This window comes from Panthera pardus, unplaced genomic scaffold (genome assembly GCF_024362965.1).
Source record: "Panthera pardus isolate Hobbes unplaced genomic scaffold, ASM2436296v1 HiC_scaffold_6, whole genome shotgun sequence".
Classification (NCBI taxonomy): Eukaryota; Metazoa; Chordata; class Mammalia; order Carnivora; family Felidae; genus Panthera; species Panthera pardus.
The window spans coordinates 120275978-120291761 of record NW_026526991.1 but is presented as its reverse complement, the minus strand read 5'-3'; the positions used below and the strand labels follow the sequence as shown (position 1 = coordinate 120291761).

General features: G+C 47.0%; 1 protein-coding gene across 3 annotated transcripts in view; it reads right to left on the bottom strand.

Annotated features, from left to right (window-relative positions):
* Positions 1–15784, bottom strand: part of PIP4K2A (phosphatidylinositol-5-phosphate 4-kinase type 2 alpha) — a 186599-nt gene that overhangs the window by 10071 nt on the left and 160744 nt on the right. For all 3 annotated transcript variants that reach the window (XM_053895455.1, XM_019460560.2, XM_019460562.2), the window contains one exon: positions 6286–6399. In XM_053895455.1, coding sequence (XP_053751430.1) covers positions 6286–6399 — 114 coding nt within the window. The remainder of the gene's footprint in view (positions 1–6285; positions 6400–15784) is intronic.

The window sequence follows — 15784 nt, the reverse complement described above, 5'->3', positions numbered from 1 at the left end:
TTACTTGGTCTGCTCCCCACGGACCTGCATCTCCATGGATGTGGAAGAGAACCAGGTGCTGTGGGGACAGAGACAGCTGGCCTCCAGGGACTCAAAGCTAAGAAGTCATGAATTCAGGATCCCGCGTTCAAAGCTCGTTCTTTACGCTGCGCTACGCTGCTTCTGGAAACTGCAGTAAGGCAGCTCTTCCCAAGTCGTGTTCTTTGCAACACTAGTATGGAAAAAATGAGTTCAATCAAACGGTTCCTGAGGAGGAGGGCCTCCCCGAGTTGCCAAGCACAGGGAGTCTCCGCGAGGGGTAGGTGCCGGCGGCACGCCTCACACCGGCTTCATCTCGGAACCGCTTTACCCCCCTTCGGAGCACCCCGTGGAAACAAAAGACGTCTGGGAGACACGGAGGCCGAAACACCCAGTCATGCTCTCTGATCCTGCCACGGGTGTGTCGGGCAGGATGCTCCCCAGTGGCCACGGGCCCCAGGAGGCTGTGGCGGGGGCGGAGCTCAGCCTCTGGGCTCCTGGACAACAGGGTCCGTGCGTCTCTGTCTCCTGGCCCCTCCCACGATGGGCATGGTGCTTGCAGAACACACTGCACGCTGGCAGACACCGGGTTCCCGGCTGGCAACATCTCCCCAGAGAGCCCACGTGTTGGGGGGGAGGGGGCGGGCACGGGTTGGGGAGTGGGCTGCTCGGCCGGGCCACAGGCCCCCTTCTTTCCATCCCCGCTCCTCCCGGATCCTTGGAAGGTCCCTGAGAAGCGGTAAGGGTCCCAGCCCTCTGGGAAGGGAGGATCTTTTCAAAATGCGAGTTTGATCTTAACTCTGCCCCTGCTCTAGGCCTTGCAGTGGGTGCCTGTTCCTCGCGGGGCAGAAGCAAACTCGAACACGGCCCAGCAGACCAGGATGGTTGGCCCCATTACCTCTTTGGCTGCCTTGAAGCCTGTTCCAGCCCACCTTCTGGCCCTCTCACCTGCACCACCTGACCTTCAGATCACAACTGCAGGGAAGCTTGCTTCTGGAAGCCTTTCCCGATTCTTGCCTGGGCCACGCCCCCAAAGCACGGCGTGGAGGGACCCGCACACTTTTCCCTAATGACACTTGGCTTGGCTGCACATTTACCTTGTTAGATTATTTGGGGAAGCTTCTGTCTTCCCTGAACACGGCAGCCCCGTGAGGGCAGGGGCTCTGGCTGTTTCTGCCCTCACGGTATTCCCAGTGGTAAGGTGTCCGTATTTACTAGACAAGTGAATGAGATGTCTGCTGCCTCTTCCCCAGTCCCCTTGAACTCACCCTAATTTCCCTAACCCCTTTCTCAAAGAAACAACAACCCAGGGCAAGTAAAAACATAGAACAAAGCAACAAACCTTTGAGACTGTAAGAGGAAGCACCTACTGGAAGCAAAGCGAGAGCATTTACCATGTATCTTTGCCAGAATGGAACCTCGCTATCATGTAAGTCTACAGTTTGACCTTCAGAAGGCTGGTTTTCAAACACCCTTGCAGGTGTGCCTGATTACAAAAGTAAGGGGCTGCCTGTAATGAACTTGCAAAGGTCAGCCGGGAAGGGAGGATGACCAGGGCTGGGCCGCTGCACTCAGTGGAGTCCCTCCCCCCCCCATATCCGCGATGCTCACGATGCCAGGCCCTTTCCTGGGCCTTAGCTCTGCAGTCAGACTAGTGCCCAGGATCCCTTTTTCAGTAAGGAAACATCTGTATCCAAAATACAAAACTGAAACCATCAGTGAAACATAATATGCATCTCTAGGTAAGAAGCTGCTCTCCGGGCTCCTGGGTGGCTCAGTTAAGCGTCTGACTTTGGCTCAGGTCGTGATCTCAGAGTTTGTGAGTTTGAGCCCTGCATCGGGATCTCTGCTGTCGATGCAGGGCCCACTTTGGGTCCTCTGTCTCCCTCTCTCTCTGCTCCTCCCCCACTCTCTCTCTCAAAAATAAATAAATATTAAAAAAAATAAAAAAATAATAAGAGTATAGGTCTGGGAGTCCGATGGGAAATGCAACCTTATTTCTCTCACTAGCTCTGTGACTTGACAAGGCATCCACCTCCCCGAGCCTCAGTTATTCTAACTGTACAATGGGATAATCCCACTATGCTCATAGGGGTGTGGAGAGGAAGGAGAGGGGATGCGTAGCTCAGGTGATGGAAACCGGGCCTTGCTCGCAACAATGGAGGCTGTTACTGTGATTGCCCGTGTCGCTGTTATTATGGTAGAAGGCTTTTTTCCAACAAGTCCGCACTTTAAACACGGGGACAGGTTCAGGTTAGGTGGGCCAAGAGGAGAAGCGTGGAGAACCCCACTAGCTCTTGTCTCCATAAAGTTTATTTTCCATCTCTTCTGAAGTAGAGGGGAATGTGGCAATAAACTCGAGAAAATTCCCGCCGGGTGTCGCAAAACTGCCGTGGCCTGGAAGATTCCACGTGGCTGGGGAGGGGTTAAAGGTTCCACTGCTGGGGTTTGCCTCCAGCTGACATTAAGGAACTTAATACACATCTGCTCTGGTTTCTCTTCATCCCTTTAAGCTTCTGACTCAAATTTATTGATTTTTTTTTAAGTACGTAAGATTTCGAAGCATGACGATGTTTAAATCTTTATAATCTTCAGGCCCCTCGCCTTTCCTCCTTTTCCAACTTGTTAATAATTATCTGCCAGACCTTTGGGCTTCTTTTCCCCTCTGAAGATCCCACCTAATCTGATTCTTTCATGATTAATCCCTCTTTATGCCAAATCTCTGAGCTAGTGTCTTCTTCAAGATCTTTAACGAGTCCTGTCACAAACCCTTCTAGAAAACGACGTGGTAAGGGAGCCATTAATAAGCTCTCTTTCGCAACGTTTAAACTCACTTTATTTATTAACACATTCGCTCTACTGAATTACCATCTCCTAACACATCTGCAATGCAGAATTAAAATTCCAACCAGCACTATTTAACAGTTCTCTTGTATCACTCGTTAAAAGTTGTAATAATCCTCCTTTGGGTCATTTATCGGGAAACAAAATCTTAACTGCGATCTCACAGACGTTTCTCATTTGCGTTTCGTATCAGAGCAGTTTAGGAGCGTGGCCTCTGACAGCCTCAAATCCCAAATTAGTCTCTGGGCTCGGTTTTCCCATCCACAGACTGGGTAACAACAGCACTCATCCCCAGGAGTTTCGAATGAAAGAGACGATGTCTGCATGGGAAGGAGTCAGGCTCTACGCGTGGCTCGGTCGACACTGGTGGCCCACCATCCCCCGCCGGCCTCTCCCGACTCCCACCCACTTCCAAGGCTGCGGGCCCAGAGACCCCACATCTGAGATGCCCCATGGTGGGGGTGCTCCCGGACACCCCGGGGATCCCGGCGTGAGCCAGTGAGAGGAGATACGGGTGTCAGTTCTCTGCAGTCACGGTGGGCGCCGACCACGCGCAGGCCAGAAGGCAAAAGTGATTGCCCCTCTCCATACAGCACCTCCTTTTGGAGAAAAGGGCTCACCAATATGGAGTTATGTGCAAAGCTTTCTTTGCAGAGTATATGAACAGAACAGGATTTTGGGTGCAGGGAAACAAAACAACCAGAACAGCTAGATTCTCAGGACATTCTCTTCTTTCTGCTACAAAAACAGGTTACTGGGGCACCTGGGTGGCTCACTTGGTTAAGTATCGGACTTCGGCTCGGGTCACGATCTAACGGTTCGTGAGTTTGAGCCCCACATGGCGCTCTGTGCTGTCGGCGAGAAGCCCACTTGGGACCCTCAGTCTCCCTCTCTCTCTGCCCCTCCCCTGCTTGCGCTCTTTCTCAAAAATAACCATTTAAAAAAAAACATAAAAAAGCAGATTACTTACTGAGGTGTAATAAGTTCACCTTTTAAGTCTTAAGTAAAAAACAAAAAGTACCACCAACCCCCCATCCCCTCCAAAAAAACTAACAGGCCAGTCAGCTAACTTAGAAAGCAGAGTGTTACAAAAATGAAACTAGATTAAACTCTAGTTTCATTTACCAAGATCAGATGTCAAGCTACCTCACCATAATTACCCGCTTAAAAATTTAATGATGCTTCTGCATGAATTTCAAAACTAAAGATACTTGTATCAGCCGCTGAGAATTTTTTTTTAAGGAAAGAATGCTTTATGCCCTGCTTCCATTTCAACAGAACAGCTAAGCGCGAGAGCCACGTATGGGATTAAACTCTCCAAATCCTCTAATCAACGACATTATTAGAGACAACAAAAGGGCTAAGAGGATCCTTATGTAATTCAACTGTAAATTTGAACTGCTTCAGTTACGTTAGTTCTGGAGTCTAAATATCCTAGTGGTACACAGCCAACAGAAAAAAGGATGAAAACATTTTTTCTTGGCAGATCGTGCACAACCCCTAAAGCATATTTACCATAATTGCTCAAGCCATATTATTCTCAGGATCAAAGATTCACTGATTAATGAATAAAAAGCTGAAACTGAGAAGGTCTTCCTCGAGTACTTAGTTATCAGTTAGATCAGGCTGACACCAAAGTAAGGGAAATATTTAATGTTTAATATGTATTATAATAATAACCACTGACAACAATGGAAAAATAAACTTATTAATGAAAGACTGGAGAAAAATGTTACATGATTTTCTACTTTTTTTCTACTTCTATTTTTTTTTTTAATGTTTATTTATATTTGAGAGGGAGACAGTGTGCAAGCAGGGGAGGGGCACAGAGAGAGGAGGAGACACAGAATCCGAAGCAGGCTCCAGGCTCCGAGCTGTCAGCACAGAGCTTGACGCAGGGCTCGAACTCACGAACTGTGAGATCATGACCTGAGCCGAAGTCGCTCAACTGACTGAGCCACCCAGGATCCCCTCTACTTCTCTTTCTCAGTAGACAGTTGTATCCTTCACAAATAAACAATATTGAGGTTCTAACTGAAGTATATACATGAGCTAGGTTAAAAAAAGAAAAAAGTAAATGTTTTTAATGAGAATAAATTCATGACCTGAAAATAATTATGAACTCCTTCAGTCTGTTTGGGTATCTTACAATGAAAGAGATGTTACAACAGTGAAAAGAATATTGTAAAAACTATTCAGCCCTCGCGGGGGATACAGTCTAATGCACACTCATCCTTTGGCTCAAGCCATTTTAATTGTTTTTGTTTGATGACATGAAAAGAACTTTCCACAAAGCCTCTAAGTAGTAGAGCTGTATTGCTGTGTGGGGGACTGGGTTTTAAAAGTAAAAAAATAGAGGCGCCTGGGTGGCTCTGACGGTTGAGTGTCCTACCTTGGCTCAAGTCGTGATCTCACCGTCCGTGAGTTCAAGCCCCACATTGGGCTCTGTGCCGACAGCTCAGAGCCTGGAGCCTGCTTTGGATTCTGTGTCTCCCTCTGTCTCTCTGCCCCTCCCCTGTTCACACTCTTCTCTCTCCTTCTCTCTGTCTCTCTCTCAAAAATAAGTATTAAAAAAATAAAGAAATAAAAGTAAAAAAAATAAAAAGTGTACCACGTTCACGCATACGTACGAACAAAAGTAACAGCTCAGCGAAAGTTAGTTCAGTAACCGTCTAAATCAGAATTCTCTTTGCACTGTCTTACAAACCTAACAAATTTCAAGAAAATAACTTCTCCCGGCTTGATTTCTAAAAGATGCATAACAGGAAGTCCAACGGGAGAGCAGGAAAAGTACATTTCTCATTCTTAACCAGAATAACAGTGAAAGAAAGAAAACTTCATTATGGACGAAAAGCCCATTTTCGCACAGTATTTGATGTGTCACAACCATCCCCCCCCCCCCCCCCATGACACTGGTATGAGGAGCCACCTTTGCTCCGTTCCCACGACGTGTAAGGCTCAGTGGGGCTACTTTCACAGAGACTGCTGGAAATGTTCAAGCATCGGGTGACCGGGAATGTGTTCACGGACACCGAGATGCGGTTCCTGAACGTCTGCGTTTGAAATGCTCTGCTGCGTGACGGGACACCACAGTTCCGCGGAACCCTCACTCTGGGGGCCGCGGGCAGTCGGCGCGAGCGGGCTTCCACTGAACAGACCCTCCTGCCAACTAGAAGGTGGGAACCCGAGCGGGGCGATGCCCGGCAGAGGCCTTCAGGCGCTCTCTTCGGTTTGTGGTCCGGCGCGCTTTTCTCAACCAGACCACGCGTGAGATACACCTGTTTACACCTGACTTTGATCACGTACAACAGGCATTTTGGCCTCGGTTGCAGATTTGAACAGACGGCTGAAGAAGCTTCAGAAGCCAACCCAGACGGTTGACGTTTCTACAACGGGGCTGTCCTTTATACTGATTTTTCTTACCTCGACATCCTTTTTCAGTTTTTCCAGGAAGGCCTTTTTGTTGTTGTCGTCAATATAAATCTTCTGGCCCTCGTTAATGAAGTCATTATCCTTTAAGGTCGGTAGCTCTTTGGCCTAAAGCAAATGACAAAAAGAATGAAAGAAGCTTGAATAAAATAAAATTAAAAAAGACAAAACACGTATGTCTTCCAGTCCCCGGAGGATAAGTTTCCACCCCCAGCAACAGTCCCCCTCGTTCACTGTGGGAGTCTTTTACCCAAGGCAACAACATGCGAGGTGGCTTGAATACCGCAAGGGGGCACCAGTGAGCTACGGCCGCTGGAAGCATTCCCACCAGGAGTGGAGGGTCACACATACTCCATATTATGAAGTTTAGTAACAGATTTCATGGTTTTCGTGGGCATGAACCTGACTGCTTTCCTGGATTCACTTTCTTACAAGAGGTCTTCTAAGTATAGAATTTGTATTCTTGGAATTCTTTGTCAGGAACCTTCAATTTTCTTACTGGTACAACCCAACTCCACGCCCCCGACACTTTTTGGGTAGCCTTTGCCGGGTTCATGTTACAAATAACACGTTATCTGGCCTCAGAAAAGCACCATCCAGAATCATATCTAATTTCTCAGTCGGGGAGATCATGCAGCCAGAGGTTGGTTAGCCACCTGTCCTTCTAAGCCTTCCTGGTCACCACCCCGCCAAGAAAATTCTGTTTGCAGTTGGGCAATGCCGAAGGAAACTGTCTTCTTTTAATACAAAACATACTAAGATGAGAAGTTCTGTCCTTTACAAATAAACAAGAGGGTGGTGGGCTGGCGATTAAACGGAACTTACGCTGACCCGATCAACGCAAAGTAACGGGGGGGACGACCGAAACACGGGTCACAAGCAGAACAAAACTAGCTTATGCTGCAGGATAATATGGGCATTTAATTTTAAACTCGTGAGGATTATTCTATTTAACTTCGTGCAACCTGCATTTTGGGAGAGTTCAAGAGCAATCAAAACCCCTCCCCGCTCCCGTCAGCAACTCATAGCTTATTTCTTCCACTTGAAAGGAATCCAATATAAGATATTGTCTTTCTTACCATATTAATGAATGTCTGAATGGCTCTCTTTTCCATAAGTGTGAGCTAAATGAAAAAAAAAAATAATCCAAGGAAAGAATGTATTCTCTTGTTCCCCACACTGCCCTACCCCGCTATTCAGAGTGATAAAAGAAAACCCATTGCACAGATCTGTGGAACCATTTTTCTTTTTCAAAAATGTTTACTTTTGAGAGAGAGCACACGCGAGCAGGGGAGGGGCAGAGAGGGAGGAGGACAGAAGATCCGAAGCAGCCGGACGTGGGGCTCGAACCCACGAACCGTGAGATCGTGACCTGAGCTGAAGTCAGACATTGAACTGACTGGGCCACCCAGGCACCCCTGCAGAACCATTTCTCAAATGCCCGAAACTGCTCACTTTTCCTGCTATGTAAACTGCTCACATCTGTCTGTACATATACATATATGCACATATATTACACAATTCCAAATCTGTAGCTTTGCTACTCGTTTTTAACTTTGCAAAAATTTGAAGCTTTGCAATTTTTGGTAAGACTACTGCCAGAATAGCTATTTCTACAATGCAGGTATAGCAGAGATCAGAGATCCAAACATTTGACACTTTTTCCTTATGTGTACTATAAATAATCGTATTCCTGGGGCACCTTGGTGGCTCAGTTGGTTGAGCGTCCCACTTCAGCTCAGGTCACGATCTCACGGTTCACGGGTTCAAGTCCCGCTTCAGGCTCTGTGCTCACAGCTCCGAGCCTGGAGCCTGCTTCAGATTCTGTGTTTTTCTCTGTCCCTCCCCTGCTCATGCTCTGTCACTCTCTCAAAAAAGAAATAAACATTAAAAAAAATTTTTTTTAAATAAGGCAGCATGAATAAGCAAAATGGACAGATGAATAACAGCATTCTTGGGGGACACTGATCTTTCAAATACTTTTATGCGGAGTCAGAGTTTTGAGGAAATAACACAATGCCGCTGTTCCCAAAAGCTATGGGAGGGGCCTGGTAGATGAACTCCCTAAATTTGTCATTAATAACTTGAAAATAATGTCATAAACGTGACATGAAAAACCCTAAATGTGAAGACCGCGCATTAACGTGAAATGTTGGGGTCAACCGCACTGAGCCCTCAGTTCTTCCATCGGAATCATAAACGTAATGAAGTTTCAGAGAATGAAATGCAAGGATCTGAAGTTGAACAGACCCAGGGTTTCTCACTGCCCCAAACCCGGAACCGGAGGCGCCCCTGAAGAAAGGGCTGAAGCCAGGTCTCCACCCAAGAACAGAGATGGAGGGGACTCTCCAAGGGGACGACATGGGCGTCTGTGTGTGTGTGTGGGGGGGGGGGGCGGGGGGCAGCGTTAAGGATTAAGGTATCTGCCTCAACTCGCTTCGTATGTGTAAGAGAAGAAGGGCACAGGGATTTCTGTTTCTGTGTGAGCAAAAGGGAAACCTGAAGCCAGCGATGTCGGAGCCCGGCCGAGGCAGTAAATGACACGCTGGATAGGTGTTTATAATTCCAGGCACATTAATGAAGATGAATGCCGTTTCAGGTTTACCCCAGCAGGGTTACTTCATGTGACAGGGAAAACTTAATCCTACCTCGTAAAACTCCGGGCACCCTGTACTATATTACTAAGCTCACTTGTGAATTTCACAGGCACTAGGGACGTATTTAGATTGGATCAAGTTTTAAAAAGGGCAACCAGATTGGTTAAAAGACTTAAGGGCTTATCGAAAGTCTCAAGAGGCAAAGGCAGATCCTTAGTGGGGCAGCTGCTGGAGGAACCCAACACTGGTCTACACGTACCCCACCCCCAAGTGCCTGTGATGGGGCAAGAGCGTGGGAGCACCAGGATGTCGGGGAGGGTCCGGGTCCTGGCTCCACCCCCTTACTTGCCAGGGCCCAGGCCAGGTTTCTGGAACCCTCCAGGCTGTTGCCTTATGGGCAGCACGGGGGAAACACCACCAGCACCAGCAGCCATAGGTACGGTGCTAATAAGCATTTCATGTGCCTCAATTCATTCAAGTGCATCATCTCCCTGATTCTGCACAACAATCTTAACTATTTCTCTCAAATTCGTACCAAGAAGGAAACTGAGTTTAGAAGAGATTATGCAACTTTAAAAAAATTTTAATTTTTTTTTTAAGGTTTATTCATTTTTCAGAGAGCATGAGCGGGGGAGGGGCAGCGAGAGAGGGAGACACAGACTCCGAAGCAGGCTCCAGGCTCCGAGCTGTCAGCACAGAGCCCGATGCGGGGCTTGAACCCACAAACCGTGAGATCATGACCTGAGCTGAAGTTGGATGCTTTAACCCACTGTACCACCCAGGCGCCCCTAAAATAATTTCTTTTAAAAAAAATTTTAAAAAAAGGACAAAGATAAAGTCCCCTGACAATGATTCATGCTCAAGCAAACCTTTTACTGCTCAGCTTTAAAACAAAATTTTTTAAAAAAATTCCAGTAAAGTGTTATATTAGTTTCAGGTATACGATATAGTGATGTGACAATTCCATCACTCCGCGCTCATCACAGTAAATGTGCTCTTAACCCCCATCACCCCCCACCTCCCCTCTGGCAATCATCGGTTTGTTCTCTATAGTTAAGAATCTGTTTTTGTGGGGCGCCTGGGTGGCTCAGTCGGTTAAGCGTCGGACTTCAGCTCAGGTCATGATCTCACAGTTCGTGGGTTCGAGCCCCGCGTCGGGCTCTGTGCTGACAGCTCAGACCTGGAGCCCGCTTCGGGAGTCTGTGTTCTCCCTCTCTCTCTGCCCCTCCCCCACTTGCACACACGCGCGCGCTCTCAAAAATAAACGTTAAAAATAATTTGTTTTTTGGTTTTTCTTTTTTTTTTTCTTATTACTTAGCTGGTAGAACAATTTCAATACATCCCTCTGATAATGAGAGGCATTTATATTTAAGACACATTTTTTTAAAGTGAAGAAAACCACTACGCAATGAAGTAATGAACTTAATAAACTCGCGGTGTTCACGGCCCACAGAGGTGAGGTCCGCAGAGCAGCACAGAAGCCACTGTGGGCAGCAGTGCAGGCTACCCTTTGCTTCGCAACCGGATTATCTGCACTTAGGAGACCTTTGAAAGCCTCGAAGTCCCCGGCCTGGTTCTTTAACGGGTGTCTTTCATACCCTTTCGAGGTCAATGCAGAACCAGCCAGAGGGCGGAGGAAACCACCAGAGCTAAAGCCATCAGCTCAGAATCGCTTCTTCACTGCACTCCCAAGGCTGGCTCCCAGCCAGCGGTCAGCAACCTTTCTGGACTAGGTTAAGTCTTTATTTATTCCTCTGAACCAAGTTCTCCTGGCCAGTTCCGTGTAGATTGGGAGCCCCCAAGTGTAACGAGGGAACTGTAGTACCACACTGGCCGGGAGGCGAGGCCCAGAAAGATCTACCACATGGCCCTCCCCGGTCTGCCCGGCCCTGGGCTGGGACTCCTGCCAGGAGCTGCTCCCAGGCCCCAGCCAGCCGAGGGAGGCTGCATCCAACCAGCTCAGCACAGAGTCCGGCACGGCCCCAGTTTAACGAGGCAAGGCGACTCTCCCTTTTGCAGGAGAGGATTCTACTGGGGTGGGCTAGCCCCGAAACGGCATTCACCTCCACTAATGTGGCCTGGAAACGCGCAAAGACAGCCAAAGGTGTAAGCAGAGAGACATTGTCCCCTTGGCGACCGGCCTACCCTGCTTCCATGGTTGGGACAAAATTAGCACGACGAACGTCCCTCACACTTTCTTGCCGGGCCATTCATGCCAGACGGGCCCGTCCGGCACGGCCCGGGTTTCTACACGGGCCCCGGACTGAAGTGCGAGGGTATGAGCAGAAACTGGGTCCCGGCTGCCGGGGGTTACATCTCATCTGCTCCAATTATCAGCTGTGTGACTTTGAGCAAGTTACTTCACCTCCCTGTGACTTGGCTTCCTCTCTCTAAACGGGGATCGGCAAGAACGCCGGCGCTGTTGTGACCATTCTGTGAGTTCAGACACGTAAAAAGTCGGGACGCCTGGGTGGCTCAGTCGGTTGGGCATCCGACTTCGGCTCAGGTCACGATCTCACAGTTCGTGAGTTCGAGCCCCGCGTTGGGCTCTGTGCTGACAGCTCAGAGCCTGGAGCCTGTTTCAGATTCTGTGTCTCCCTCTCTCTGACCCTCCCCCGTTCATGCTCTGTCTCTCTCCGTCTCAAAAATAAATAAACGTAAAAAAAAAAAAAAAAAGCTTAGGGTCGGGCTTGCCATGTGGGGGGTTATATACAAACATCATCAGCGTTCTTTGCTGGGCACGCTCTCAAGCATGGCTTGCATAGGCAGAGACAAACTCATTGCCGATAAGGCCGGAGCAAGGTTTTCAAAACGTTTGGCGTAGGTAACATTGTCATACTGGCTCTGATGTTCTGAACCAGCTGCTTAAAGTGTCTCTTTCCAAGTCTTTACTCCTCATCAGTAAGCAACATGCTACGGAACAACGTTGGTCGTGGCCCAAACGGTTTATGTGTAACTAAACACAAACGAACATGGCCGTGAGAGTCAGGACGTACACGCGACTGTAGTCAGAACCTGAAGGTCACCAACACGTGGATATTTTAAGTGTATAGACGCTTCCAAATAGAATTACTTATTATTCCCTAGGGTTCCGTAAAAGATATAAATGATCTCTAAGGACAGATTTGGTCAGGGCTTTGAGATTAAAAAAAGGGAAAAATCTGCAGACCTAACCACCACCAAATTTGGAGCTCTCAGTTTTAGAAATGAGAGTGAGCCTCTGTCGCCAGCTCAGCAGACAATGACCCAGGAGCGAAGGCGGTGGCCAGAGAGAAATTACGGATCCCCGGGGGGGCAGAGGAGGAAGGGTAGAAGGCATGGAGGGAAGGAGATCAAAAACAAAAAAACCAAGGCATTAGAACTGCCCTTCTAATATAAACATTTTTAGCACTTTTAATAAAAACTTAAAAATTCCTAATTACTAAAAATTTTACAAATGCTCTGTGAAGACAAAACCCAAACTAAATGTTTACCTAAAGGATTTACATCTTGTTTCCAATGGAGATGATCCCATTGGGTTGCATACATAGTTGCCTGTTTCACTGGGTTCTGTGCTTTGATACACGGTTGCTGTCACGTGCATGGAGTTAAGTAACCCTGGTTATTTTAAGGGTTAGGAAAGCCAGGAATGATACAGAAGTGTTATTTCAGTGAGATTAAGAAATCAAATTATCTTTCAGAGGAGTCAAAAAAACACTAAAAAAAAAAAAAAAAAACAAACCCAAATATCTGGGGCTCCTGGGTGGCTCCGTCGGTTAAGCGTCCGACTTTGGCTCAGGTCATGATCTCGCGGTCCGTGAGTTCGAGCCCCGCGTCGGGCTGTGTGCTGACAGCTCGGAGCCTGGAGCCTGTTTCGGATTCTGTGTCTCCCTCTCTCTGACCCTCCCCCAATCATGCTCTGTCTCTCTCAGTCTCAAAAATAAATAAACCATTAAATAAATAAATAAATAAATAAATAAATAAATAAATAAATAAAAACGTCTAATTGTAAACCCCAATGTCAAAAATTGCTGCCTGGCGTCCCTTTGATGGGCCGTATTGTCACATTTGGAGCCAAAGACACATTAAAAAAAAAAAAAAATGTACTAATTATTGTCTCATGTTTGGGGTTGCTTATGTTCCTGATTTACTTGTTATTCAAGGCTCACCTACATGAAAATAAAGTTTGCAAAAAAAAAAAAAAAAAAAAAAAAAAGAATAAAACGCCCTTCCCCAGGCTTTCCAAAACACTTCATAAAAATCAGTCTGTGAGGCTGAAAATCTATTCTCCAGAAATATTTCTGTGAGGGAGGGAATTTCAGGTAATCCTTACACTGGAGCTAGGATAAAGAGAATCTGATCGAATAACATCACGTATATGGTATCAATTTTAGGGTAATCAGAGATGTTAGAGATTTACAATAAAGTCAGTTCTGCTTCTCAAAACATGCAAGCCACAAATTTGATACACGGAAAGGCAAATTGGTGAATGTGGGTAAAGATCGTACAGAAGTAGCAAAGACGACAGTTGCTTTCTCAGGAAGAGCACATGTAACGACCTTCTTTCACAACATAAGCAGAATGTTTACATACGTCCGTGGCTTGGGAAGTGACCCGACGGCTCTTCCTGCACCTTGTAATTTCCACAGTGAGAATGTACAGCAGCTGGATGTGAAAGGTGCGTGGTTTTCATTTTGAACTTGTTTGTGTGTAAATGTAGAAAGAGAATATGCCTCAACACCCTTGTCAAACAGCGCTGCAATTCGGTAACACACAGCCGGCTAAGCCCTAGTATGATTTGGCCACTTAGAACTGTTAAGGCTAGGGGCGCCTGGGTGGCTCAGTCGGTTAAGCATCCGACTTCGGCTCAGGTCATGATCTTGCGATCTGTGAGTTCGAGCCCCGCGTAGGGCTCTGTGCTGACAGCTCAGAGCCTGGAGCCTGTTTCGGATTCTGTGTCTCCCTCTCTCTGACCCTCCCCCATTCATGCTCTGTCTCTCTCTGTCTCAAAAATAAATAAACGTTAAAAAAAAAAAAAAAAAAACTGTTAAGGCTGGCAAGTGCCCAGATGTTGGTTATTTATCTTCCCTATTTTTTTTTTAATGTTTATTTGTTTATGGGGGGGAGGGGCAGAGAGAGGGAGAATCTGAAGCAGGCTCTGTGCAGCTAGTGTGCAGAGCCCGATGTGGGGCTCGAACTCACGAACCGTGAGATCATGACCTGAGCTGAAGTCGGATGCTTAACCGACGGAGCCGCCCAGGTGCCCCTGCCTAAAATTTTCAAGCTAATATTTAAAATGTGAAATTACCGCTTTTCTGATATTGTCATACTTTTCAAAGCATGATGGCCCTTTAACTGTAAGGGCCTGTCCCTGTAAGTGACGATATCAATGGTGACAGTTTGGTTTTCCTCCACAGGCTGTGACGTGATGACAGTTAACCTGCATGCCAGACACACAAAACGGGTGGTTGCGATCTGACCAGAAGATTCTGTCGCGCAAATGTTGATGGTGACGACATAAGAAATCTCAAGAGTCTGAAAACTGAAGAAGCTTGCTAAGTACTATATAGTTTCTGGTTTAATACTAACGTAGCGAACATCACAATTTTATTATTTTAGTAAGTATGCATCTGCAACAGCTTGCCTTAAATTCAGGTCCCATTCTAAATCTTAAAGTCCTCTCTCCACCCTGACTCTTTCTGGAACTAAGAGTTTTCAGCTTAAAAAAAAAAAAAAATTCCCTATCTAACAGCACTGCTCCCCGTGCGCTTGGGATACTCTGGGTTGGATTCATCCCAGAGCAATAAAAATGAATCGAAGGCAACTAGGAGTTTATACACGACCGCAAGCCAGACCTGCCCGAGGACTTTCATGCTGTCACCTGGCAGGTGCTGACCAGAGTCACTGCCTGTGCTATCTTCTCTCTTTTCCGCCTGCCACTCTTACCAAATTCCAAACGAACTGAATCTTAAAAACTCCACTTCCCAGAATCACCCCCATGGTTTACATTAGAGGCTTCTTACATCTGCTAATACAATAGGACAGTTCCAAACATTTTTTCCATTAACCACAGCAATCATCTTCACCTATACCTAGAACAGACAGGATTTTAGTGACTGTCAGTCAAGTCCAGGACTCCTCAAAGTCAAGTCTAATACTCACCTGCATCTCTGCAGGAGGGGAAAGCTACACTTGAAACGAGAGATCTTGCACGGAAGCAGGAGAACCAATGATACAATCAAATATTTTAATCTTACGAATGACGACCAAGTGAAATGATTGATCCCCACACCCCGAACTTCCATTAACGCCAGAGCAGGGGCTGGGACTCAGATCCACTAATGCTCTTTGCACCCCCCTCCCCAAACCCCCTTTTATAAGCCCTCTCTGGGCCACGAGGCAGATGTTAGCGCCGCTGCCTTTAACTTGAGGTCCGAGAAACAGACCCCGCTCCTGCCCTGGCAGGAACCTATTCCTTGCACTTCGGGCGCTGGAAGAGGCGTTTCTAACACTGGCTGGCAATGGGAACCGATTTGCTTCCATCTGGGGAGAAAAGGGAGTTTACAGAAGAAGGTTAAAGCGTTAGCTGAGTTTAGGGCTTAGAACCCGTGATAATCTAGCTTTAACCGATCATCAGCCTACAGCGGAAAGATTCCCAGAAGGACACGCTGCTGTGCTCGATGCTCCGATCGTCTTTGTCCCCTTGCCTTTAACTGCATCCCAAAGAACCAGATAGAGGGAGGAATGAATCGCAATTTGCTACAATGTAAAGATCGCAAAAGAAATGCTGGAAACTGGTTTAGGAAAGCAGTTTTCGATGTAAGGGTATTAATGATGAATTCGCCTGACGCCTCGGTCAGTAATAGGTGAAGTGTCAGAGACAATGACACTCACTTAATTGCCAGTGCGATTCACAA